The 26506-nt window shown below is 36.7% G+C and overlaps 1 protein-coding gene across 2 annotated transcripts in view; it reads right to left on the bottom strand.

Annotated features, from left to right (window-relative positions):
- The window catches only part of CAAP1 (caspase activity and apoptosis inhibitor 1), a 51674-nt gene that overhangs the window by 15271 nt on the left and 9897 nt on the right, over positions 1-26506 (bottom strand). For both annotated transcript variants that reach the window (XM_030830331.2, XM_030830332.2), the window contains exon 5: positions 3842-3915. In XM_030830331.2, the coding sequence (XP_030686191.1) occupies positions 3842-3915 (74 nt within the window). The remainder of the gene's footprint in view (positions 1-3841; positions 3916-26506) is intronic.

Raw genomic sequence — 26506 nt, forward strand, 5'->3', positions numbered from 1 at the left:
CAGTCTTCTATTTAACAGCCCTTCAAATATTTTAAAGGGACTACTATAAACCTCAACTCTTCTCGTCAACCTAAATACACAATTTTTAACTTAGCTATTTGATTAATCATGTATAGTAAAAAAAAAATTTCTCATAACAATTTCCAAGAAGGAATGCAAACATAAGACTTTAATTCTTGAAGTTACAAAGGAGAATAATTTGCAAAATTACACAAAGTTTACCCCAGTTGTAAACTTTAAAGCAAAAATTTAAATTGTTTTAATATTACTAAATGTCTTAACTTTATTTATTTATAGATAAATATATAGAAGAGAACTCATTAAGATTAGCAAAGATTTGTTTGATATTTTAAAAGTATTTTCTATGCATTAAATACCTTTGACAAACAGCAGTTTCATTTTTTTCTTAACTGTAGCACAAATGACTAATTTAGAAAATTTATATAAACCATTCTTATACAACTACCCTCCTGCTAAAAATGAATGACTTAGGACACTAATCCTAATCCTATTTTACTACAGGACCAATCAATCAACTAGTAGATTATATTTACATTTAAATAATGTTTGCACAGTGAAGGTGAAAGTTAGTGTACAATCTGATACCTTCAGCACAGCCAGTTTCATAAATAAATTTCCTATCAATAAGATAAATAATACCAGTACTAGACAAAGAAATGCCATTTTCAATTTACCTAATTCATAGTCACTGTTTCTCAGTATTGAGTATTTTAGAAACTGAAAAAACTGAAAATATAATTTAAATAACTTGTCAATATCATATACCATTAATAGGGCATATAAGATTTATTTTATCCTGAAAGAACAAAGGGAAAATTCAGTGCTGCTTTATATTTTGGTCTACTGAGCAAAGGGTTACTTTAGTGCTAAGTAAGCTTCAATTACTTTTCTTAAATGGTCAAGTCATTAAATAAAATGACAACGCATTCACAAGGAGAATTATGCTCTGTTTTTATTGAGCTAATAACTGTGAGCAAAAATAGAAAGTTACAGAAAATATTAAATCAATTTTGAAAGTTCTGCATATTAAAGACAGACAATATTAGTTCATTTAAAATAAAGGCAAGGGCTTCCCTGGTGGCGCAGTGGTTGAGAGTCCGCCTGCCGATGCAGGGGACACGGGTTCGTGCCCCGGTCCGGAAGATCCCACATGCTGTGGAGCGGCTGGGCCCGTGAGCCATGGCCGCTGAGCCTGTGCGTCCGGAGCCTGTGCTCCACAACGGGAGAGGCCACAACAGTGAGAGGACCGTGTACCGCAAAAAAATAATAATAATAAAAATAAATAAATAAATAAAGGCAATAATCTTTACTGATTATTGAGCCTGTCAGGATTTGTTTCCTGGGGTACCTCACCTTCTTGGTTAACTCCAAGCAAGTTAGTTACTATCTGGTTCAGATTTCAGCTATACTAATATTTGTCTGTAAAAAGTTCCATATAATTGAGTCTTCTAAATGACTTACGTTTATCCCATTATGCAACAAAATTTAAAATTTTAACCACTTCATAGGCATTTTTCTAAAAGACTTCACTTATTTCACTGCTTTCTAAAAAGAGCTGAAATTTAATTTAACCATTTTCTACAAATTTAGTTACAGTATGAACAGGAACTGTACTGCAAAATGGTAACTGCTGTGCTTGGATCTCCTGTTTCCTCTCCTCTGCTTGCTGTCACTTACTGATGACAGTGTGTTCTTGATGTTTCTGATGCTGAGGTGAGAACCCAAGAGTGTCTATAAAGGCTCCTGAGCATAAAAAACTAGGCTTTGTGATATCTGGTTACTGAGTTATTTTTCTCTCCTTCTTCACCTCCATTGCTAATTTTCCAATTACTGAAGTTACCATAAAAAATATATATATATCACAGCAAAATAGGCTGTTAGCGCCAGGAAGGGAATTCTGAAGAGAGGTCCAGGTACCTGAACACAGAAGCAGAAAAACCCCTTCCCTTAGAGGGCAGCACTGGCTAATGTGCACAATGAGGTCTCCATTCCTTTTTCCCTGGGAACTGGAATCAACCTGCCCATTCTAGACTTTTCTATCCTTTATATGGCATTCTTTTTTTAAATTTATTTTTCAGGATTTTTTTTTAACATCTTTATTGGAGTATAATTGCTTTACAATGTTGTGTTAGTTTCTGCTGCAAAACAAAGTTCATCAGCTGTACGTATACGTATACGGTGTTCTTCTCTCCACAGATAATTTAATAGCACAGTCTCCACACCTTCTGCTCATTAAATGCAAAGAACAGAACAAAGGCAGAAACAATAGTAGTGCTGTCAAATTACACATGGGGCATAAGAGTTAAATGACCATGACTACATTATATGGAAACGATGTGTGCTTGGCATGTATTGATACACGACAAACAAATGTAAATAAAACTATGAATCTGAGTTTCTGTCTATGGGGGTGCTGAGAAGGATAAGGGCACAAAGATGTAATTTTGTCTGGCACTGGAATTCTCAAAATCATCAGAAATATTTATAAACACCAGAGAACGTAAGTTAGAATTACAGAAAATCTAGATTTTGTTCTCACTACACATAAACTGAAGGAATCACAAAATTAATTAATCAACGTTTTCCCTTTTTCTTTTAAATACATATTTTGTTTTTTTGTTTTTAATTTATTTATTTTATTTATTTATTTTTGGATGCATTGGGTCTTCGTTGCTGCACACGGGCCTTCTCTTGTTGCGGCGAGCAGGGGCTACTCTTCTTTGCCGTGTGCAGGCTTCTCATTATGGTGGCTTCTCTTGTTGCAAAGCACGGGCTCTAGGCACAGTGGGCTTCAGTAGTTGTGGCACAAGGGCTCAGTAGTTGTGGCCTGTGGCTCTAGAGAGCAGGCTCAGTAGTTGCGGTGCACCGGCATAGTGGCTCGGCAGCATGTGGGATCTTCCGGGACCAGGGATCGAACCCGTGTCCCCTGCACTGGCAGGTGGATTCTTAACTACTGTGCCACCAGGGAAGTCCCTCCCTTTCTTAATTAAGCATTAGTAGTACAGGCCACGGCTTAAAAAAAGAAATTCTGCCTAAGTAAACTGATGACCTGTTTCTCTCTACCAAATAAGTTCTTATGATTCAAGTTTTAGAGAAACTATTCTAAGCCATCAAAGACTAGCTGCCTACAAAATAAACAACATAACCCTCTTGGCTGCAACAGATTCTCACTGCTGTGAAGTAATTTTCATCAGAAAAATGGAAAAATGTGAAGTAATCTTTGACTAACTAGTAAAAATTTATTTTTACATTCAGTTTTCCCTACTCGGCATGAGAAAACAACAACAACAACAAAAAGACATCTAAAAGATTAGCCCTATTCATCTACCTGGCTTGACTAAATAACAACTACCATTTTACTTCTGTTAGCTGGTAATGTCAAAAATTACTGATTTATAGAAAATAATATATAAGGAAGAAAGTAAACAAGGATAAAATATCTACCAAAAAAAAAGACAGAAAAAAGTTACTCTATAAAACTTTCTCCCCATATACAACCCAAAGATATCCAGTTAACACAGCTACAGTATCTTGGAGGTGAGAATATATAATAGATTACTGAATTAAAACTATTCAAAAATGACACCTTTCTGTTGGCATCTGTAACCATACAGCACTAAGACAGAACCACTCCAATGGCTAAAGGAGTCATGAAATAAAGGATGTATATCTTACTCTTGATCTTAGACTAAATAAACTATTTTGTTTCCCTATCTATAAAATGGGGGCAAACTGGAAGACTGTGAAAATTTATTATTGGTAAAATGCTTATAATTTTCAGGTAAAATGTTACAGAAAAAGTTAAGTACGTGATTCATACCTTGTTTTAATTCCAAACCTTCAGGTTGCTTGTTCTCTCTCAGGGATGAGGTAGAATCTATACAGATGTCTTGTCTGAGGAATGAAAATAAACAAAAACAATCTTTTAAACATTATTCAATGAAATAATATTTACTGCTGAGGTTCCTAGAATTAAGTTATACACTTGAGAAGACAGTGAATTCTTCTCAGCCCCCAGGGTATCATTCAGTACATTCTGGAAACTCAGAAACATGTATACAAGGGTCAGAAGCAGCGGCTATAAACTACTACCAATTTAAGTAGTATACTTTGTAAAATCAAGGAACAAACCTGGAATGAATACCGAGGTTAATTTTCTCTCCCTTCCAATACTCTGCAGGGTAGCTGATGGGAGAAGTCATAACTCACAGAAGAATCTAGTAATTTTTCAAGTTCAACTGTTAAATTTAATGGGCACTCTGGCATTCAAATTATTTTTGTTTGTTTGTTTTTGCTGTACGCAGGCCTCTCACTGTTGTGGCCTCTCCCATTGCGGAGCACAGGCTCCGGACGCGCAGGCGCAGCGGCCATGGCTCACGGGCCCAGCTGCTCCGCAGCATGTGGGATCCTCCCGGACTGGGGTACAAACCCGTGTCCCCTGCATCGGCAGGCGGACTCTCAACCACTGCGCCACCAGGGAAGCCTCAAATTATTTTATATTCATCTAATTTCATACCTCAAATGCTTTGGTGTCTACAGGATGTGGAAAATACATCTTATTTGTAATATACATATGTAATCAAAGTAAATGGATTATGTATAAGATCATGCCATAAAAAAAGTTCTTGATTCACTATTTCTGCAAAAGAGCTGTAAACTAAACTAATACTCTTTCTTAGAGAGCATTATACCATTATAATATTGATGTTACAAATACTTTACAGCAAAAGTCAAGACATTAATTATTGTAAATATTCAAAATAATTATCTTCTTTAAAATACATATCTATTACCTTCTGAGAATTTTTATACACACCCTAAGACTAACATACTAGAAATATCTAGGAAATTTTCGTATTCACAAAACTTTTTATATCCACTTAATAACAAATCCCTCAAATAACTAAAGGATAAAGACTTGCGATTATTTCTTTGAGAAGTTTACAATTTTCTTTCCAGTCAACACATTTGGCACTTATAAGTTTGTTCTGTATTAAAATTTTACTAATACAGTACAAACTCAAATAGAAACTATGAAAATATTTAACTTGGTACTATGACATCTTAGAGATTTATAATTAAGATAGCTCCATTTTTTATCCTTCTTTCTGTCTAATGTTGCCTACTCAGATTTTATTCTTTCACCAGAATGACTAGCAGATCCCAAGGAGGATATCAACAACACACCCTGGCAATCTAGGGGCAGATTAAATGCCAATATACCACATTAAAAGCTTTGCAAAGGGGACTTCCCTGGTGGCACAGTGGTTAAGAATCTGCCTACCAATGCAGGGGACAAGGGTTCGATCCCTGGTCCAGGAAGATCCCACATGCCATGGAGCAACTAAGCCAGTGCACCACAACTACTGAGCCTGTGCTCTAGAGTCCACGAGCCACAACTACTGAAGTCTGCATGCCTAGAGCCCATGGCAAGAGAAGCCACTGCAACAAAGAGTAGCCCCCGCTCGCCACCACTAAAGAAAGCCCGAGCACAGCAATGACAACCCAACGCAGCCAAAAAAAAAGAAAAAAAAAAAGCTCTGCAAAGAATAAAGTTAAAATATGCCACCTCAAGCCTTACGTCAAATTAGACTCTACCTACTGGGAACATTTATCTATTTCTAAGTATATTCCTTTAGAGAAAATGTTTGTTTGCTCTAATACCTGAATGGCACTTATTTCTCTTCTAAACACATACACCTAACTTTTTCAAAAAATGACTTGAACAAAAACATAATGTAACGTCACCATTAAAAGGACCATGGGCATATGCAATACCTAATAAAGACACAACATCACTCACGCAACATTATAGCTGAGAATGTATAATCTATATCATGAGGAATCATGAGACAAACTGCAAGTGGAAATGAGTAATGTTCTATTAAAAAGAGGGAGGGGAGTTAAAGTCAATGTTATAAAAGACAAAGAAAGGCTGTGGAAATATTCCAGGTTAAAGGAGGCTAAAGAGTCATGACAATTAAATGTTATAACTGACTTGAGACTGCTCAACTGGAGGGGAAAACATTATAAAGGATATTACTGAATCAAGTGACAAACTAAAATACTGATGGCAGATTGGATAAAAGTATCAATGTTAAATTTACTAAAGCTGAATTTACTGAAGTTAACAATGTATTGCGGTTATATGAAAAAGAATATCACTATTTTAGGAAAAGTACAATGTAGTATTTAGAGGTAAAGTGTCATGATGTATGTAACTTAGCCTCAAATGTTTCAGAAGAAAATATACAAGTATATAAAGAGAAGGTGTGCAAATGGGACTAAATGTTAATAATAGGTAAATCCAGGTACAGAATATATGTATGTTTCTTGTACTATTCTTATTCCTGCAACATTTTAATAATTCTGAAATTATTTCCAAATAAAAATTTTAAATTAATAATAATGTAGTGAAGTGCATTATTTTATGCATTATTTGATTTTCTCTGTGAAAGCTCCTTGAATCCCCTTCAAATAAAACTGGACCCCTCTATAAAGTCTATCTGCTGTCATAAACAAATTTTTTTATTGCCCAAAGTGAATGTTTATAATGTTCTGTTTTCTCTTAAGTTGGATTTGATCAGACTGTTGAAGAAAATCACCAAAAAAAACTTCAGACAGTAGAGGTAGTACACCACCTTGTGGCTGAAAAGTAAAAAGCTAGATGCTTTTACATCACTACCATCTGAAGCTGAAAAAATGTTCCAGAAAATAGTTTGGAATTTTAATTTTTCCAAGACGTAGATTTGCAACTAAAATTATCATAGACATTCAGAGTTCTGTAATGCAATTTAAACATTTTCACTAAAGAGCATAAAAGGCAAGACAGAAACAAAAAAGGAAATGTCTTAAAGTGTAAGAAAATTATGTCTCCCCCAACATAATAAAACATACTAAGTGTCAGAGTGAGGAAAACTAAAGGAATTCCAATTTATAGTTAAATTACATTTAAATATTTCTATCAAACGCTTTAAAACCATATAAGAATTTTATAACAACTGGAGAGAGAAGAGGTGAAGAGAAAAAAGGGGGGAGGGAAGGAACACACTAAAAATCTGGCTTGGGTTAAGAATCTTGCAATGTTTTTTGTCGTCTTTTCCATTAAGAAAAAAAAAAGACAGTTTTTATTTCCCCAATTCTCTTCTCCCATCTGCAATGCTCCTTAAAGCACCTTAATTTACAATCTTGGCCTTGAATTATAAAAGAGCCCTATATCTATCCTCGGGATTTAAGTTCTCAAACCAATATCAGTCCAACTTTCTTTCTTTTACTCCAAATATGGTTCTATGAGTGATGCTTTCTTATAACTCCAATGAATTTGTTTTTTAAAATCAGAGTAATACACTGGGGAGATCTGTAGGACTTAATCAAGAACAACCACACATGTGAATTACTAAGGTTTAAAATATATTGCTAAACAGAAAAAAAAAATCAATTTCTTGTCTAAAAGAAAAATACTGGGAAGAGACCTCAACAGAAGGATAAAGAGAGAACCAAACCAGAAGGATTCCTCCCACTTTGGAAAAAGTCAGCTAACAAAGAATCAGGCAAACTGGCATAACGATAGATATACCCTTGGTTCTCGCCACTATCCTGGGAGTAAAACTAGAGGCTGAATGATGCCAGCTTATCATGTTATGAGCTTTCTACTATTAAAAATAAGAGACAGGCAAAGAAACTAGAGTAGCCAAAACAATTGTGAAAAAGAATAACCAAGTTTAAGGATGCACACTATCACATTTCAAGAGTAAAAAGCTACAGTAACCAAGATAGTAATGGTATTAGAGAAAGGATAAACATCTGGATTAATAAAACAGAATAGAGTACAGAAACAGATCTAACACATATATGGTCAATAGTTTAAAACAACAACGTAAATGTGTATCACCGTTCTGTAGGTCAGAAGTCTGGGAGGGGTCTCACTGGACTAAAATCAGTGTCCACAGGCTGCACTCTTTTCTGGAGACTCTAGGGGAGAATTCATTTCCTGCTCATTTGGATTGTTGGCATAAATTTGTTCTCTGAGATGGTAGGGCCAAAATCCCTGTTGCCTTGCTGCTTATCCAGCTTCCAGTCAAGGTCTTCTCATGTCACATCTCTCTGACCTACTCTTCTTCTGTCTTCCTCTTCCACTTTTAATAACTCAGTGTGACGAGACTGGGATAACCTGGATAATCCAGGATAATCTCCCCATCTCAAAGTCCTTAACCTTAACCAAATCTGTAAAGTCCCTTTTCTCAATATATAAAGTAACACATTCTTAAGTTCTGGAGATCAGAGAGTCATTTTTCTGCCTACTATATTACCTGAACTGGAGAATGCATAAGCAAACTGTGGTTCACCCACGCAATGGAATATCAACTACTCAGCAAGGAAAAGGAAGGAACTACTTATATACACAGCAACATAAGTGAATCTCAAATGCATTATGCTAAGTGAAAGAAGCCTATATACTGTATTTATCTATATGACATTCTGGGAAAAGAAAAAGTGTGAGGACATAAATCAGGTTGTCAAGGGTTGGACACAGGAGAAGGAGTGGACTACAAAGAGCCATGGGGGAAATTCTGGGTATGATGGAACGGGTCTATATTGTGGCTGTGATGGTAGATAAATTTGTCCAAACCTGCATAACTATACAGTAAAAAAAAAAAAACCAAAACTAAATTACACTTTTATCTAAATTACACTTTTAATATTTTTGTATCTAAATTACACTGTTAATATGTTTTAAGTTGGGGTACCACAAAGCCTTAGAACAAGTTCAGAAAAATGAAATCACCTAGTGCTCAAATGTAACCCTCAAACACTATGGAATGGAGCAAAACAATCTTTCTCAAAGGGCCTTTCCAAATAGCAAATAAATTCACATCTCTAGTGTTTCCCTCAGCAAGCTCATTCCTCAAGATAGCAAAATTTAACCCTTGTTTCCATTTCCTTTCCCCAAATAACATAATTCCAAAAATCAGTTACCATACTCCAGTTTCTCTGATCCATGATTCTCTAAGAATTCATTCTATAAATTGCCCCCCACAACTCCAAGTTTTTGTAAATAAGTCAATTCTCTAAATGGGGGCTCTAATCTATATAAAAGTGACTAAAGGGAATCACAGAGGTTCTCCTCTTTGTTCTATCCCTATATTCCTGCTTTCAAGCCTTTTCCAGTTTTAAAAATTGTATGAGATCACTTTATAAGTGCTTTATTTAAAGGTGCACAAGTAGGATGTGTAAATATCCTACTACTTTGAATGTGGAGTCCTATCTAAGCATTAAGTCGCAATACTGTCAATGATTAGTAGTACTTTCTGTGAAGGTTTTCTGAAAAACGTATTCTGTTATTTCTGATAAAGTTATTATATAGAATAGTCTGCCTAAGTATTACAGCTAATTTAGAAGGACACAAGAACATAAGTGGTGTACAGATAACCAATTTATCACCCTTTACCAGCCAAAAAGCACACAGTCAAGCCCTTTATAATACATATACTATGTCTAAAAGAATTTAGCATACAGAAGTAATGGCAATTTAACAAATTGATCTCATTTGTGAAAAAAATCCTTTTATGCTTTAAAATATGTATACAATAGTTTTCTCTTAATTTAAACTATGTTTGTAATAAATGAAAAAGTTAGACACTTGTAAGCAATAAATTTTTAAAAAGCAGTAGCAGTAAAGAATAATAATTTTAAAAATCACAATGAATTCTTTTGCTTTCTTTAGGCTTTCATAAAAGGAATTTGGGGAAGGGAATCCCCAATACTCATCAATCTAAAGTGGAATTTTAAGAACAGTGATTGTGTGACTCAAGGTAAAAATTCAGTGATTCATAGTAAAAATTCTAGAGCAAATACAGCAACATTTTTTTCAATGCATTTCAACAACTACTATTCTAAGCACTTTACAATCTTTTCCCATTTAATCATCATCACAATCCTATGAGTAGGTACTGATATTACCCCTATTCTCCAAACAAGGAAATTGAGGCCCAGAGAGGTTAACTAACTTGCCAAAGGTCAGAGAGATAGTAAGCTGTGGAATTCTGCTGCTAAAAGTGCAGGCAGTTTAACTCTAGAACCTTCATTCTTTACATTTATGCAGACTTTCTCCTACTTAAAGAAATAGTTCTCCAAGCGGTAATATTAAAAATTATATGTAGCCATCATCTATATCTCAAAGTATCAGGTCAGTTTTCATTCAAAATTTGACCCCAAGACCTCATAGGAAAATACTTCTTTCTACTGGAAAAACTAAGATATGCTATTAAATCATCAAGACAGAATTATTATTTTACAGTGGAAAATTTCCATGAAAAGACAGACATGAGCAAATACAACTGGTAACCAAAACAAATTCCAAATGGATGAAAGATTTAAACATTTAAAAAAACCATAAAGTACTAAGAGAAAGTATGAAAAATACTTTTTATAATTTCAGAATAGAGAAGGACTTTTGTAAATATAAAACCCAGGAACCATAAAAGATTGATAAAATCAGACTACATAAACATGAAATATTTATGCATGTGCAAAAGAACAATAAAAGCCATAAACAAAGTAAAAAAAAAAAAAAGCAACAAGCAAAAAGAAAAAGAATTGCAACCCACATCACAAACAACGGATTAAAAAGACCAGAGGGGACTTCCCTGGTGGCGCAGTGGTTAAGAATCCTCCTGCCAATGCAGGGGACATGGATTCAATCCCTGGTCCAGGAAGATCCCACATGCAGTAGAGCAACTAAGCCCATGTGCCCCAACTACTGAGCCTGCCCTCTAGAGCCCGCAAGCCACAACTAGTGAGCCTGCATACCGCAACTACTGAGCCTGCATGCTGCAACTACTGAGCCTGCATGCTGCAACTACTGAAACCTGTGCGCCTAGAGCCCATGCTCTGCAACAAGAGAAGCCACAGCAAAGAGAAGCCTGTGCACCGCAATGAAGAGCAGCCTCCACTCACCGCAACTAGAGAAAGCTCGTGCACCCCAACAAAGACCCAGTGCGCCCAAAACAAATAATAATAATAAAATAAATTAATTTAAAAAAAAAGACCGAAGCCCTCTACCTACATACACACACAAGGTAAACAAAAATGACAAAGCTCACAGAAAAAGGAAATTCAAATAGCTTTGTAATATATGGAAAAACAGTCAATTTCACTCAGAGAATATAAATTAAAATTCCAATGAGATATCCTTTTTTACCTATCAGATGAACAAAGATCAAAATGTTAGATAACATTATATTAGCTAAAGTATATGAAAACATGTATTCCACATTTTGGGGGAGGGGTATAAATTGATTTAAACTCTGAAAGTCAATTAGGCAGTATCTATTAAAATTTCAAATGCCCAAACATCTGATCCAACAATTAACTTATAGGGCTTTATATAATCACAGAAAAACAAGATGACTTACATACAGAGATACTCATATCATATGCAGTAGCAGAAGACAGTAAACACTTAAATGTCCAGAAGAACAAGATTACTTATATACAGAGATACTCATCATATACAGTTAACAGAAGACAGTAAACACTTAAATGTCTATAGATAGACTTTTGTTATATTCAACAATGGAATAGTATACAGGGGTGTGTGTGTGTGTGTGTGCGCGCGCGTGTGTGTGTGTATGAAGCCTTATATGCACTAGGTAGAACAAAATCCAAAAAAGTCATACTATTAAATGGAAAAAATTAAACAAAAAAGGGTATGGAACAGTTTGCACAGTATGCTACCATTTGCGTGACAAGAAAAACTATACATACAATTATACATTTGTAAATGTATACAATTTCTCTGGGAGGATACACAAGAAACTGGTTTACTGTGGTTGCCTACAAGAAGGGATTCAGAATGGGGAACAGAAAAAAGAGTGAGACTTATTTTCACTATATACTTTAAAAAACTTTATACTATGCGCATACATTTACCATTCAAATAAATAAGCTGTTAAATAACACACACAAGATATGTGGCTATGTGGGAAAATGTACTCATTTGCTGAAAATTCAAACATAAATATGTAGAATCAACTCACAGTACTTCAAGAAAATAGATAAAATAAATATGGAAAACTGTAATAATTGTTAGGCCTAGGCAATAGTTATTTGGGGGTTTCATTATACTGATCTCTCTACTTTTCTATACACTTGACAATTTTCGTAATAAAAAAATAAACACAAGAACAACCTAATACAGTGAAGTCCCTTTTGTCTAACTCTGACAAGATGGTATCACTTAACTGAAAAAAAAAATATTTTATTAACACAGGGAAACACTTTTAAAAGTTACATATAGGAGTAGCTTCAAGATGGCGGAAGACGAAGATGCAGAGATCACCTTCCTTCCCACAAATACATCGTAAATACATCTACATGTGGAACAACTCTTACAGAACACCTACTGCACACTGGCAGAAGACCTCAGACCTCCCAAAAGGCAAGAAACTCCCCACGTACCTGGGTATGGCAAAAGAAAAAAGAATAAACAGAGACAAAAGAATAGGGATGGGACCTGCACCAGTGGGAGGGAGCTGTGAAGGAGGAAAGGTTTACACACACTAGAAAGGCCCTTCATGGGCGGAGACTGCGGGTGGCGGAGGGGAGAAGCTTCCGAGCCACGGAGGAGAGCGCAGCAACAGGGGAGCGGAGAGCAAAGCGGGGATATTCCCGCACAGAGGATCGGTGCCGACCAGCACTCACCAGCGCGAGAGGCTTGTCTGCTCACCCGCCGGGATGGGCGGGGCTGGGAGCTGAGGCTCGGGCTTGGAGAGCAGGGAGAGGACTGGGGTTGGAGGCGTGAACACAGCCTGAAGGGGGCCAATGCACCACAGCTAGCGGGGAGGGAGTCCGGGAAAAGTCTGGAGCTGCCGAAGAGGCAAGAGACTTTTTCTGGCCTCTTTGTTTCCTGGTGCACAAGGAGAGGGGATTAAGAGCACCCCTTAAAGGAGCTCCAGAGACGGCGCGAGCCGCGGCTATCAGCGCGGACCCCAGAGACGGGCATGGGACTCTAAGACTGCTGCTGCCGCCACGAATAAGTCTGTGTGCAAGCAGAGGTGACTCTCCAGACCTCCCCTCCTGGGAGCCTGTGCAGCCCGCCACTGCCATGGTCCCGGGATCCAGAGACAACCTCCCCGGGAGAACACACGGTGTGCCTCAGGCTGGTGCAATGTCACGACGGCCTCTGCTGCTGCAGGCTCGCCCTGCATCCATACCCCTCCCTCTGCCCGGCCTGAGTGAGCCGGAGCTGCCAAATCAGCTGCTCCTTTAACCCCGTCCTGTGTGAGCGAAGAACAGGTGCCCTCAGGCGACCTACACGCAGAGGCGGGGCCAAATTCAAAGCGGAGCCCCAGGAGCTGTGCAAACAAAGAAGGGAAAGCGAAATTTCTCCCAGCAACCTCAGGAGCTGAGGATTAAATCTCCACAATCAACTTGATGTACCCTGCATCTGTGGAATACCTGAATAGACAACGAATCATCCCAAACTGAGGAGGTGGACTTTGGGAGCAAAGATATATATGCATTTTTTCCCTTTTTCTCCTTTTGCGAGTGTGTATGCTTCTGTGTGTGATTTTGTCTGTATAGCTTTGCTTTTACCATTTGTCCTAGGGTTCCGCCTGTTTTTGGTGTGTGTTTGCTTTTTTTAACTTTTTAAAAAATTTTTCTTAATAATTATTTTAATAACTTTATTTTACTTTATTTTTTTTAATTTTATTTTATCTTCTTTCTTTCTTTCTCCCTTTTATTCTGAGCTGTGAGGATGAAAGGCTCTCGGTGCTCCAGCCAGGCGTCAGGGCTGTGCCTCTGAGGTGGGAGAGCCAAGTTTAGGACACTTGTCCACAAGAGACCTCCCAGCCACATGTAATATCAAACGGCGAAAATCTCCCAGAGATCTCCATCTCCATGCCAAGACTCAGCTTCACTCAACGACCAGCAAGCTACAGTGCTGGACACCCTATGCGAAACAATTAGCAAGACAGGAACACAGCCCCATCCATTAGCAGAGGGGTTGCCTAAAATCATAAGGTCACAGACACCCCAAAACACACCACCAGACGTGGACCTGCCCACCAGAAAGACAAGACAAGATCCAGCCTCATCAACCAGGACACAGGCGCTAGTCCCCTCCACCAGAAAGCCTACACAGCCCACTGAACCAACCTTAGCCACTTGGGATAGACACCAAAAACAATGGGAACTACAAACCTGCAGCCTGCAAAAAGGAGACCCCAAACACAGTAACCTAAGCAAAATGAAGACAGAAAAACACACAGCAGATGAAGGAGCAAGGTAAAAACCCACCAGACCTAACAAATGAAAAGGAAACAGGCAGTCTACCTGAAAAGAATTCAGAATAATGATAATAAAGATGATCGAAAATCTTGTAAATAGAAAAGAGAAAATACAAGAAACGTTTAACAAGGACCTAGAAGAACTAAAGAGCAAACAAACAATGATGAATAACACAATAAATGAAATTAAAAATTATCTAGAAAGGATCAATAGCAGAATAACTGAGGCAGAAGAACGGATAAGTGACCTGGAAGATAAAATAGTGAAATAACTACTGCAGAGCAGAATAAAGAAAAAAGAATGAAAAGAATTGAGGACAGTCTCAGAGACCTCTGGGACAATATTAAATGCACCAACATGTGACTTACAGGGGTCCCAGTAGAAGAAGAGAAAAAGAAAAGGACTGAGAAAATATTTGAAGAGATTATAGTTGAAAACTTCCCTAATATGGGAAAGGAAATAGTTAATCAACTCAAGGAAGCACAGAGAGTCCCATACAGGAAAAATCCAAGGAGAAACATGCCAAGACACATATTAATCAAACTGTCAAAAATTAAATACAAAGAAAACATATTATAAGCAGCAAGGGAAAAACAACAAATAACACACAAGGGAATCCCCATAAGGTTAACAGCTTATCTTTCAGGAGAAACTCTGCAAGCCAGAAGGGAGTAGCAGGACATATTTAAAGTGATGAAAGGGAAAAACCTACAACCAAGATTACTCTACCCAGCAAGGATCTCATTCAGATTTGATGGAGGAATTAAAACCTGTACAGACAAGCAAAAGCTAAGAGAATTCAGCACCACCAAACCAGCTTGACAACAAATGCTAAAGGAACTTCTCTAGGCAGGAAACACAAGAGAAGGAAAAGATCTACAATAACAAACCCAAAACAATTAAGAAAATGGTAATAGGAACAAACATATCGATAATTACCTTGAATGTAAATGGATTAAATGCTCCAACCAAAAGACACAGACTGGCTGAATGGATACAAAAATAAGACCAGTATATATGCTGTCTACAAGAGACCCACTTCAGACCTAGGGACACATACAGACTAAAAGTGAGGGGATGGAAAAAGATATTCCATGCAAATGGAAATCAAAAGAAAGCTGGAGTAGCAATTCTCACATCAGACAAAATCGACTTTAAAATAAAGACTATTAGAAGAGACAAAGAAGGACAGTACATAATGATCAAGGGATCAATCCAAGAAGAAGATATAACAATTGTAAACATTTAGGCACCCAACATAGGAGCACCTCAATACATAAGGCAAATACTAACAGCCATAAAAGGGGAAATTGACAGTAACACAATAATAGTAGGGGACTTTAACACCCCACTTTCACCAATGGACAGATCATCCAAAATGAAAATACATAAATAAACACAAGCTTTAAATGATACATTAAACAAGATGGACTTAACTGATATTTATAGGGCATTCCATCCAAAAACAACAGAATACACATTTTTCTCAAGTGCTCATGGAACATTCTCCACGAAAGATCATATCTTGGGTCACAAATCAAGCCTTGGTAAATTTAAGAAAATTGAAATCGTATCAAGTATCTTTTCCAACCACAACGCTATGAGACCAGATATCAATTACAGGAAAAAATCTGAAAAAAATACAAACACATGGAGGCTAAACAATACACAATAACCAAGAGATCACTGAAGAAATCAAAGAGGAAATCAAAAAATACCTCGAAACAAATGACAATGAAAACATGACGACCCAAAACCTATGGGATGCAGCAAAAGCAGTTTTAAGAGGGAAGTTTACAGCAATACAATCCTCCCTTAAGAAAAAAGAAACACCTCAAATAAACAACCTAACCTTACACCTAAAGCAATTAGAGAAAGAAGAACAAAAAAACCCCAAAGTTAGCAGAAGGAAAGAAGTCATAAAGATCAGATCAGAAATAAATGAAAAAGAAATGAAGGAAATGATAGCAAAGATCAATAATACTAAAAGCTAGTTTTTTGAGAAGATAAACAAAACTGACAAACCATTAGGCAGACTCATCAAGACAAAAAGGGAGAAGACTCAAATCAATAGACTTAGAAATGAAAAAGTAGAAGTAACAACTTACACTGCAGCAATACAAAGCATTATGAGAGATTACTACAAGCAACTCTATGCCAATAAAATGGACAACCTGGAAGAAATGGACAAATTCTTAGAAATGCACAAACTTCCGAGACTGAACCAGGAAGAAATAGAAAATATGAACAGACCAATCACAAGCACTGAAATTCAAACTGTGATTAAAAATCTTCCAACAAACAAAAGCCCAGAACCAGATGGCTTCACAGGTGAATTCTATCAAACATTTAGAGAAGAGCTAACACCCATCCTTCTCAAACTCTACCAATATATAGCAGGGGGAGGAACACTCATTCTACAAGACCACCATCACCCTGATACCGAAACCAGACAAAGATGTCACAAAGAAAGAAAACTATAGGCCAATATCACTGATGAACATAGATGCAAAACTCCTCAACAAAATACTAGCAAACAGAATCCAACAGCACATTAAAAGGGTCATACACCATGATCAAGTGGGGCTTATCCCAGGAATGCAAGGATTCTTCAATATATGCAAATCAATCAATGTGATACACCATATTATCAAATTGAAGGAGATAAACCATATAATCATCTCAATAGATGCAGAGAAAACTTTTGACAAAATTCAACACCCATTTAGGATAAAAACCTTCCAGAAAGTAGGCATAGATGGAACTTTCCTCAAGATAATAAAGGCCATATATGACAAACCCACAGCCAACATCGTCCTCAATGGTGAAAACCTGAAACCATTTCCACTAAGATCAGGAACAAGACAAGGTTCCCACTCTCACCACTATCATTCAACATAGTTTTGGATGTTTTAGCCACAGCAGTCAGAGAAGAAAAAGAAATAAAAGGAACCCAAATCGGAAAAGAAGAAGTAAAACTGTCACTGTTTGCGGATGATGTGATACTATATATAGAGAATCCTAAAGATGCTTCCAGAAAACTACTAGAGCTATTCAATGAATTTGGTAAAGTTGCAGGATACAAAATTAATGCTAAGAAATCTCTAGCATTCCTATACACTAATGATGAAAAATCTGAAAGTGAAATTAAGAAAACATTCCCATTTACCATTGCAACAAAAAGAATAAACTATCTAGGAATAAACCTTCCTAAGGAGACAAAAGACGTGTATGCAGAAAATTATAAGACACTGATGAAAGAAATTAAAGATGATACAAATAGATGGAGACATATACCATGTTCTTGGATTGGAAGAATCAACATTGTGAAAATGACCATACTACCCAAAGCTATCTACAGATTCAATGCAATCCCTATCCAACTACTGGCGTTTTTCACAGAACTAGAATAAAAAATTTCACAATTTGTATGGAAACACAAAAGGCCCCGAATAGCCAAAGCAACCTTGAGAAAGAAAAACGGAGCTGGAGGAATCAGGCTCCCTGACTTCAGACTATACTACAAAGCTACAGTAATCAAGATAGTATGGTACTGGCACAAAAACAGAAATAGGATAGAAAGCCCTGAGATAAACCCACACACATATGATCACCTTATGTTTGATAAAGGAGGCAAGAATATACAATGGAGAAAAGATAGCCTCTTCAGTAAGTGCTGCTGGGAAAACTGGACAGCTACATGTATAAGTATGAAATTAGAACACTCCCTAACACCATACACAAAAATAAACTCAAAATGGATTAAAGACCTAAATGTAAGGCCAGACACTATCAAAGTCCTAGAGAAAAACATAGGCAGAGCACTCTGTGACATAAATCACAGCAAGATCCTTTTTGACCTACCTCCTAGAGAAATGGAAATAAAAACCAAAATAAACAAATGGCACCTAATGAAACTTCAAAGCTTCTGCACAGCAAAGGAAACCATAAACAAGACAAAAAGAGAACCCTCAGAATGGGAGAAAATATTCGCAAATGAAGCAACTGACAAAGGATTAATCTCCAAAATATACAAGCAGCTCTTGCAGCTCAATATCAGAAAACAAACAACCCAATCCAAAAATGGGCAGAAGACCTAAATAGACATTTCTCCAAAGAAGATATACAGATTGCCAACAAACACATGAAAGAATGCTCAACATCATTATTCATTAGAGAAATGCAAATCAAAACTACAATGAGATATCATCTCACACCAGTCAGGATGGCCATCGTCAAAAAATCTAGAAACAATAAGTGCTGGAGAGGGTGTGGAGAAAAGAGAACCCTCTTGCACTGTTGGTGGGAATGTAAATTGATACAGCCACTATGGAGAACAGTATGAAGGTTCCTTAAAAAACTAAAAAGAGAACTTCTATATGACCCAGCAATCCCACTACTGGGCATATACCCTGAGAAAATAATAATTCAAAGAGAGTCATGTACCAAAATGTTCATTGCAGCTCTACTTACAATAGCCAGGACATGGAAGCAACCTAAGTGTCATCAACAGATGAATGGATAAAGAAGATGTGGCACATATATACACTGGAATATTACTCAGCCATAAAAAGAAACGAAATTGAGTTATTTGTAATGAGGTGGATGGACCTAGAGTCTGTCATACAGAGTGAAGTAAGTCAGAAAGAGAAAAACAAATACCATATCCTAACACGTATATATGGAATCTTAGGGGAAAAAAATGGTCATGAGGAACCTAGGGGCAAGACGGGAATAAAGACAGAGACCTATTACAGAATGGACTTGAGGATATGGGGAGGGGGAACGGTAAGCTGTGACAGAGTGAGAGAGTGGCATGGACATATATACACTGCCAAATGTAAAATAGATAGCTAGTGGGAAGCAGCCGCATAGCACAGGGAGAAAAGCTCGGTGCTTTGTGACCACCTAGAAGGGTGGGATAGGGAGGGTGGGAGGGAGGGAGCCGCAAAAGAGAAGAGATATGGGGATACATGTATATGTATAACTGATTCAGTTTGTTATAAAGCAGAAAGTAACACACCATTGTAAAGCAATTATACTCTAATAAAGATGTTAAAAAAGAAAAAGAAAAAAAGTTACGTATATAATTTAAGCTTTTTAGGTTAACATAAAACAGAAATGTATCTTCATTCATCAGCCTTTGGATATAAAGTCTTATCTTTGATACGAATCCATGGAAAAGAGTTCAGTCTCATCCTACTCATATAAGCCATTGACTACATCTCTACTTTTGGCTTATTTAAAGCACAAAAATCTGAGTGCAGAAAAAAAATAACCCTCTTTATTTATACAGTGCTGCCCAAACTTTTACTGTTGTTATCCCACAGCTAAAAACAACTGCAGTTTGAGTTTTTCCAAAGCATTCAGCGTGATCAAATAATCTTTTTATACTGATATTTCACCTGTTTTTTCATATAACTATATTGTAAAACTACAGTAACTGCACTGGAAACAAATACAAGTGACTCTTGGTAAGCAAAAACTTCAAATGGTGGGAGAAGTGCACCAGCGTTATTAAAGAATAATCATTAACAACCAGTTTAGTGCACTTAACATCAGTGAATTTATTTTTCAAGTGAAATGGAAAAGACAGTTAATACAAAGAATCAGATAAGTGATTAAGAAAATCTTACATTTTTTAAAAAAGTCATAAGGGAAGAGCAGAAAAAAGGAAAACTACCTGCTTACATCTAATCTAGTGCTTGAGCAGCAGGCTGAGGCATTAAAATGACTGATGGGAAAACAACAACAGATACAGTTTAAAACTCAGCTTTCTGTAACGCAAAGGAAGATTTTTTGTGTGTGTAGACAGTTACAAAACCAGAAAATCCTTCCCAAGACCCTCAAAATTCCCCAATGGAAAACACAGTTGCAATTCAAATGAAGAGCCTATCTAAGACCTCTGAGAAGCTCAGGCCCTCCCATTTCAAGGAATGTTCTAAAGCTTCTAGAGAGGTGCCTATCTGCTAAATATTTAAAAAGAACTGGGTCAACATCTGCTTCAAAGTTATCAAGTTGAAAGCAGGGGGTTTAAAATAATATGGGAGGAAACATGGTGATAGGTATTCAAGCGTTCATCGTACACTGAAATTTTTCATAATAGAGTTAAAACAACCAAATAACTGTTACAAAACAACCTCATACATTCCAGAGTGGGATATGTGAGTTAGATCAATCACAGGTCAATTTGTGAAGGTATTATTACTAATAAGCCCGGGTCTAGGGTCTACCTGAGGCCTAGTTTTGTATCTATTGATAAAAATGCTTAATTATGTACTGTAGATTTATGCTGCCCATTAATTCAATGCTCCGGAGCACTGTAAATTTTATTCAAATGCTTTATTCCTTTGAAGCTTAATAATAGCAGTTTATGAAGGACTCTTTTATTCCCAACAAGTTTAGTTTTATTGACACTTACTGAGAGTTCACATTTGGCTTAGTACTATTGCCCCTTTGAAAGTTATTTATACGTACATAATCCAAGGAGTGCGTTGCCTGAATTGGAACAAATTCAACTCAATACTCTAATGCCAGCTGAGCTGAACCCACAAGACAGCTATAACTTATCAAAAAGGACATGAATGCTTCTCCCTTACTAAAAACAAAACTAACGCTTTTTATTCAACTGACAAATGGCATCAGAGTTCTACCACATACCACTATAAGGGTTGTTGTCCAAATTATATGTATTACCTAAAAGCTCTAAGGCCTGTTCAGGAGTATCTTGCTTTTTCAGAAAGTTAATCACCCAAAACTAGAATTTGATAATAACTAATTTAGAACATGCCCATCCTCTGCTAAGAAGCAGTGACTAGGATCAATAGTTCCAGAACACTCCTATAGAACCTACTTTGCAGTATACCTTAGTTTGAGAATCTCGATTTTTAAATTTCTTTGCCTTCTAGAACTGGAATATTATCTCATCACTGCTTATTATCCATAGAGAAATACAACTTCATTTCCACTGACATCTCCCTTAATATCATTCACTAAAAGCATATTAATTTAAAATTCATAAAGGTATTAAATCAATTCTAAAACATTGTTAAGATTTCCCTAAAGTGTTTGTATTTTTATTCTTTTTATATAAAACCTCGATCCTGATTATTTTATTGCACTATTCAAGATTTAAATTTCACTACAAACATATTCTTTAGGGTGTAATCATCTCACATTATAGGCCAAGCTAATACCTGTTCTCATTTTTAGTGTTACTTTAGCTATAATAAAGCTTCTTTTCCAAATGAAGACAGCGCTCTGATTCCAGGCATATTACCTTATTTACTTAAAATTGTTGTTCTTGTTAAGCAACTTGTAATCTGTAACATGTGCAAATCTTGTCACAATATCTAAGTTTTAAAACACTGCAAAATTGTAAATGCTAAAATTTTTAGACTATCTCAGTACAATACAAAGTTGCTCATTTACTTAACTAAACACCACAATAAAAGCACACAGGTTGCCGTTAAAAGAAAATATCAAAATTTTCACGTGTCTTTAATACCATAGACTGCTTTATCTAGACCTATTTAAAATTCTTTTTGTTCATCAAAATTGGGATAGGGCTTCCCTGGTGGCACAGTGGTTGAGAGTCCGCCTGCCAATGCAGGGGATACGGGTTCGTGCCCCGGTCTGGGAAGATCCCACATGCCGCGGAGCGGCTGGGCCCGTGAGCCATGGCCGCTGAGCTTGCGCGTCCGGAGCCTGTTGCTCCACAACGGGAGAGGCCACAGCAGTGAGAGGTCCGCATAACGCAAAACAAACAAACAAAAAAAATTGGGATAAAAAGGTAAAGGTGTATGTCTCAGTTGATAAGACACTGACAAACTGACAGAACTGGTTCCAAGGCAAACCTTTGGCCTTTATGTATTTTCCCTTGAATCAGAGTTTCACTTTCTAGACATTCTGTACATTAAGCATATAGGCAAATGAAGTACTATGTGGCAAAGTGAAACATATATATACCACTCAAAAAGGGAGTACCTACACTCAGCTCCAAATTTTTTTTGCCCTCTCAGGAAAGGTTGCTTGATCTGATTTTCAAGCAAGTCAGAAATCCAAACTTTGGCGTGTTATCACTTGATTTTTAAATGTTGGAACTATTTAAAAATTTTTTTAATATTTAAATTGAGCAAAACATCTCTATGGTTACAGGCAACAATCTAAAACTCTGGCTTATGTCTAGGTTTTAATCAAGTACCTTGCATAGTTTTCTATTGCCACTGTAACAAAAATCACCACAAATTTAGTGGCTTAAAACAATGTGAATTTATTATCTTACAGTTGTGGAGGTCAGAAATCCCAAATTAGTCTTACGACACTAGATTCAAGGTATAGGTAGTGCTACATTTCTTCTGCAGAATCCATTTCCTTGTCTTTTCCAGCTTCTGAAAGATCACCTGCATTCCTTAGCTTGTGGCTCCTTTTTCCATCTTCAAAGTACATCACTCCAATCTCTGCTTCCATCATCCCATCTCTTTTAGCTGCCTTTGACCAGTTAATTACTCCCTACCACCAATGTTGCATGCGTGTGTCTGGGTGGGGGTGGGGGGGCGCGGTTGTTTTTTGTTTTTCTGGTCTAAATGCATTTGCTAGAACCTCCAAGAAACATTGAAAATGAATGATCCTGTCTGATTCGTCATTTTAATTTACCAAGTGGGTAGTTAAGCTTGGTCAAATGGTCATTACATATCTGAATAGTTTTCTACTATATCTTTTTTACCTACAGCTTATATTAGAAATGACTGATGAATATTAGCAAAGGCCTTTTTAGCATCTACTTATCTGACCATGTAATTTTTCTCTTTTAATTTGATGAAATGACTTATGCTAATAGACTTTCTAATGAAGTCTCCTGTAAATTCCTAGAGTAAATCCTACTTGGTCAGTAGCATAATTACCCACTGATACACTGCTGGATTCGATATGCTAATATTGTACTTACAATTTTTACATCTATATTCACAAGTGAGAAGGCCTATAATCCCCTGAACACTTTTTTGGCACTATTTATGAAATCTGGGATATTAAAGCTATGCAGAAATCATAAAGTAAACTGAAGATCTTTTCATCTTTTTCTAGGGCTTGGACTAATTTAAATAACACAGGTGTAATCTGTTTGAAAATAGTAACAGATGGCATGCATTATTGAATGTTTTATTAGCTGTAAACACATTAAACACATTACATCATGCAAATAATAATTCAGTTGTGAATTCACCTTGTCTTTTTCAACAGATCTCTATTCACCTTTCTAATTTCTTCTTTGTTAATCTCTTCAAGTTTTCCACTTTTGGGAGAAGTTAATTTGGTTAATTTGTATTTTGATAGAATACCATACATTTGCTCGCTTCAAGTTTGTTTATACAATACTGCATGTGGATTCTCATTGGATTCTCATTATTCTTTTAAACTCATACATGCCTATGATTCTGTCTCCTCCTTTCTCACTAATCTCAATTTTAATTGCTCTCTACCTATTTCCTTAATCAGACCGAAGAAGAGTTTATCTTATTTTCTTGTCTTTACAAAAATCAAGTTAATAAATTTAAATTATCCTTTTGTTTTCTGTTTCTTAGTTTTAATGTTTACCTTTGTTGTTTCATTTTTCCAACTTTCTTTTGGTTTATTTTGTTACTTTTAAAATTCCTTTAAGATGTGAACTAAGTTCCTGGGCTAGTCATTAAGCTTTTCTCTCTCATATCTAAATCTTCTCTTTAAATTAAGCTTTGAAATACTAACAATCAAACAGAACACATGAATTCCAACTGGATCCTGGATCAGAATCAATCAATTAATTAATTAAAATAAATAAGTAAACTATAAATTTTTTTAGTAATTGGGGGAATTTTATATGGGCAATATATTAGATGATATTATTTGAATTACTGTTTATTTCTGAAAAGTGATGATGGCATTGTGGCTGTAAAACTCTCCTTATTTTTAGGAAGTGCACACTGAATTGTTTAAGCATGAAATGTTATGACATCTGTAACTTATTTTTTAATAGGTTATGAGCCGAACTGTTTCCCCACAAAGAATTCATATGTGAAACCCTAACCCCAGTGCCTAAGAATGTTGACTGTTTTGGAGATAGGGCCTTTATAAAGCTAATTAACTTAAAATAAGGCCATTATGGTAGGTGCTAATCCAATCTGACTAGTGTCCTTATAAGGGGAGATTAAGACACAGGGAGAGACACCAGGGGCACACACACAAAGAGAAAGACAACCAAGTGAAAAGGCAGCAAGAGGGTAGCCATCTGCAAGCCAAGGAGAGAGGCCTCAGAGAAAACAACCCTGCCTGTACCCTGATCTAGACTTTCAGCCTCCAGAACTGTGAGAAAATAAATTTCTGTTGTTTAAGCCAGGCAGTCTGTGGTATTCTGCTATGGCAGCTCTAGCAGCCTAATAGAAATGGCTGTTGGGGAAAAAGGATAAATATAAGGAGAGAGCAAAAGCAAAAATGGCAAGATGTTAATGTTGCTGAATCTAGGTAGAGGGTATATGGATGTTCATTACATCATTCTTTCAACTTTTATATAAGTTTGAAGTTTTCCAAAATAAAAAGTTTGGGGAAAAAAATTTCACTGGGAAATATATACACACACACGTACATGTAAGTTTGTATTTGTTTGTTAAAGCTGCCATAACAAAATACCAAAGGCTGGCTGGCTTAAATGACAAAAATGTGTTTCTCACAGTTCCACAAGGTAGAAGTAAAAGATCAAGGTGTCTGCAGGTTTGGTTTCTTCTGAGGCTTGCAGATGGCTGCCTTCTGGCTGTGTCCTCACATGGCTCTTCTCTGTGTGTGCCCAGCCCTGGAGTCTTTCAGTGTACTCAAATTTTCTTTTCTTAAAAGGACACCAATCAGATTGGATTAACTTAATCACCTCTTTTTTAAAAAAAGATTTATTTATTATTTATTTGTTTATGATTATTTATTTAATATATAAATATATAATAAATTTATTTTTATTAATATATTAAATATTATGTATTATTTATTTGTTTATTTATTTTATTTTTATTTTTGGCTGCATCAGGTCTTAGTTGCAGCACTCGGGCTCTTCCTTGCAGTGCGTGGGCTTCTCTCTAGTTGTGTGTAGGTTTTCTCTTCTCTAGCTGTGGTGCACACGCTCCAGGGCACATGGGCTCTGTAGTCTGAGGCACGTGGGCTCTAGTTGAGGCGTGCGAGCTCAGTAGTTGTGGTGCATGGGCTCAGCTGCCCCACGGCATGTGGAATCCTAGTTCCCTGACCAGGGATTGAACCCACATCCCCTGCATTGTAAGGTGGATTCTTTACCACTGAACCACCAGGGAAGTCCCATTTACCTCTTTAAAGACCTTATCTCCAAATGAGATTACATTCAGAGGTGGTAGGGGTTAGGGATTTCCACATATGAATTTTGAAGGGACATAATTCAGCCCATAACCAGGTGTTTTCTCGTTATCCTTGCCCTTACAGTATTAAGTCTTTAAATCAAAAATTTTAATTCTATCATTTCTTCAATACTTTTCTAGCTATTTGTTTCTCTTTCTATAATTTCTAGTATGTTCAGGATAGGTCTAAAATTGTCTTCCAGGTAGCCATGAGTTAAACATAAGGATTTATACTTTTTGTGTGTGGTTTTTATTATTCTGTGTTTATTTATTCAACTTGATTTCTTAGGAAAATGATGTAGCCCCCAGTCATAGCTAACCTCTTTATCAGTTTGTCTACTAAGTTTAGGAATTCAGAATTTATTTTTAGTTCCTAAAACTACATTTGTGGGGACTTCTCTGGTGGAACAGTGGTTAAGAGTCCACCTGACAATGCAGGGGACACAGGTTCGAGTCCTGGTCCGGGAAGATCCCACATGCCGTGGAACAACTAAGCCTGCATGCCACAACTATTGAGCCTGTGCTCTAGAGCCCACTAGCCACAACTACTGAGCCCACGTGACACAACTAATGAGCCTGTGCTCTAGAGCCCAAGCCACAACTACTGAGCCCACGTGCCACAACTAATGAAGCCCGCACACCTGGAGCCCATGCTCTGCAACAAGAGAAGCCACCAGCCCCCACTCGCTGCAACTAGAGAGAGCCTGTGTGCAGCAACAAAGACCCAACGCAGCCAAAGATAGAAAGATAAATAAATAAATTTATTAAAAAAAAACTACACTTGTGCTCTAATTGTACTTCTTTGAGAG

The sequence above is a fragment of the Globicephala melas genome, chromosome 6, assembly GCF_963455315.2.
Source record: "Globicephala melas chromosome 6, mGloMel1.2, whole genome shotgun sequence".
In the NCBI taxonomy this organism is placed as follows: Eukaryota; Metazoa; Chordata; class Mammalia; order Artiodactyla; family Delphinidae; genus Globicephala; species Globicephala melas.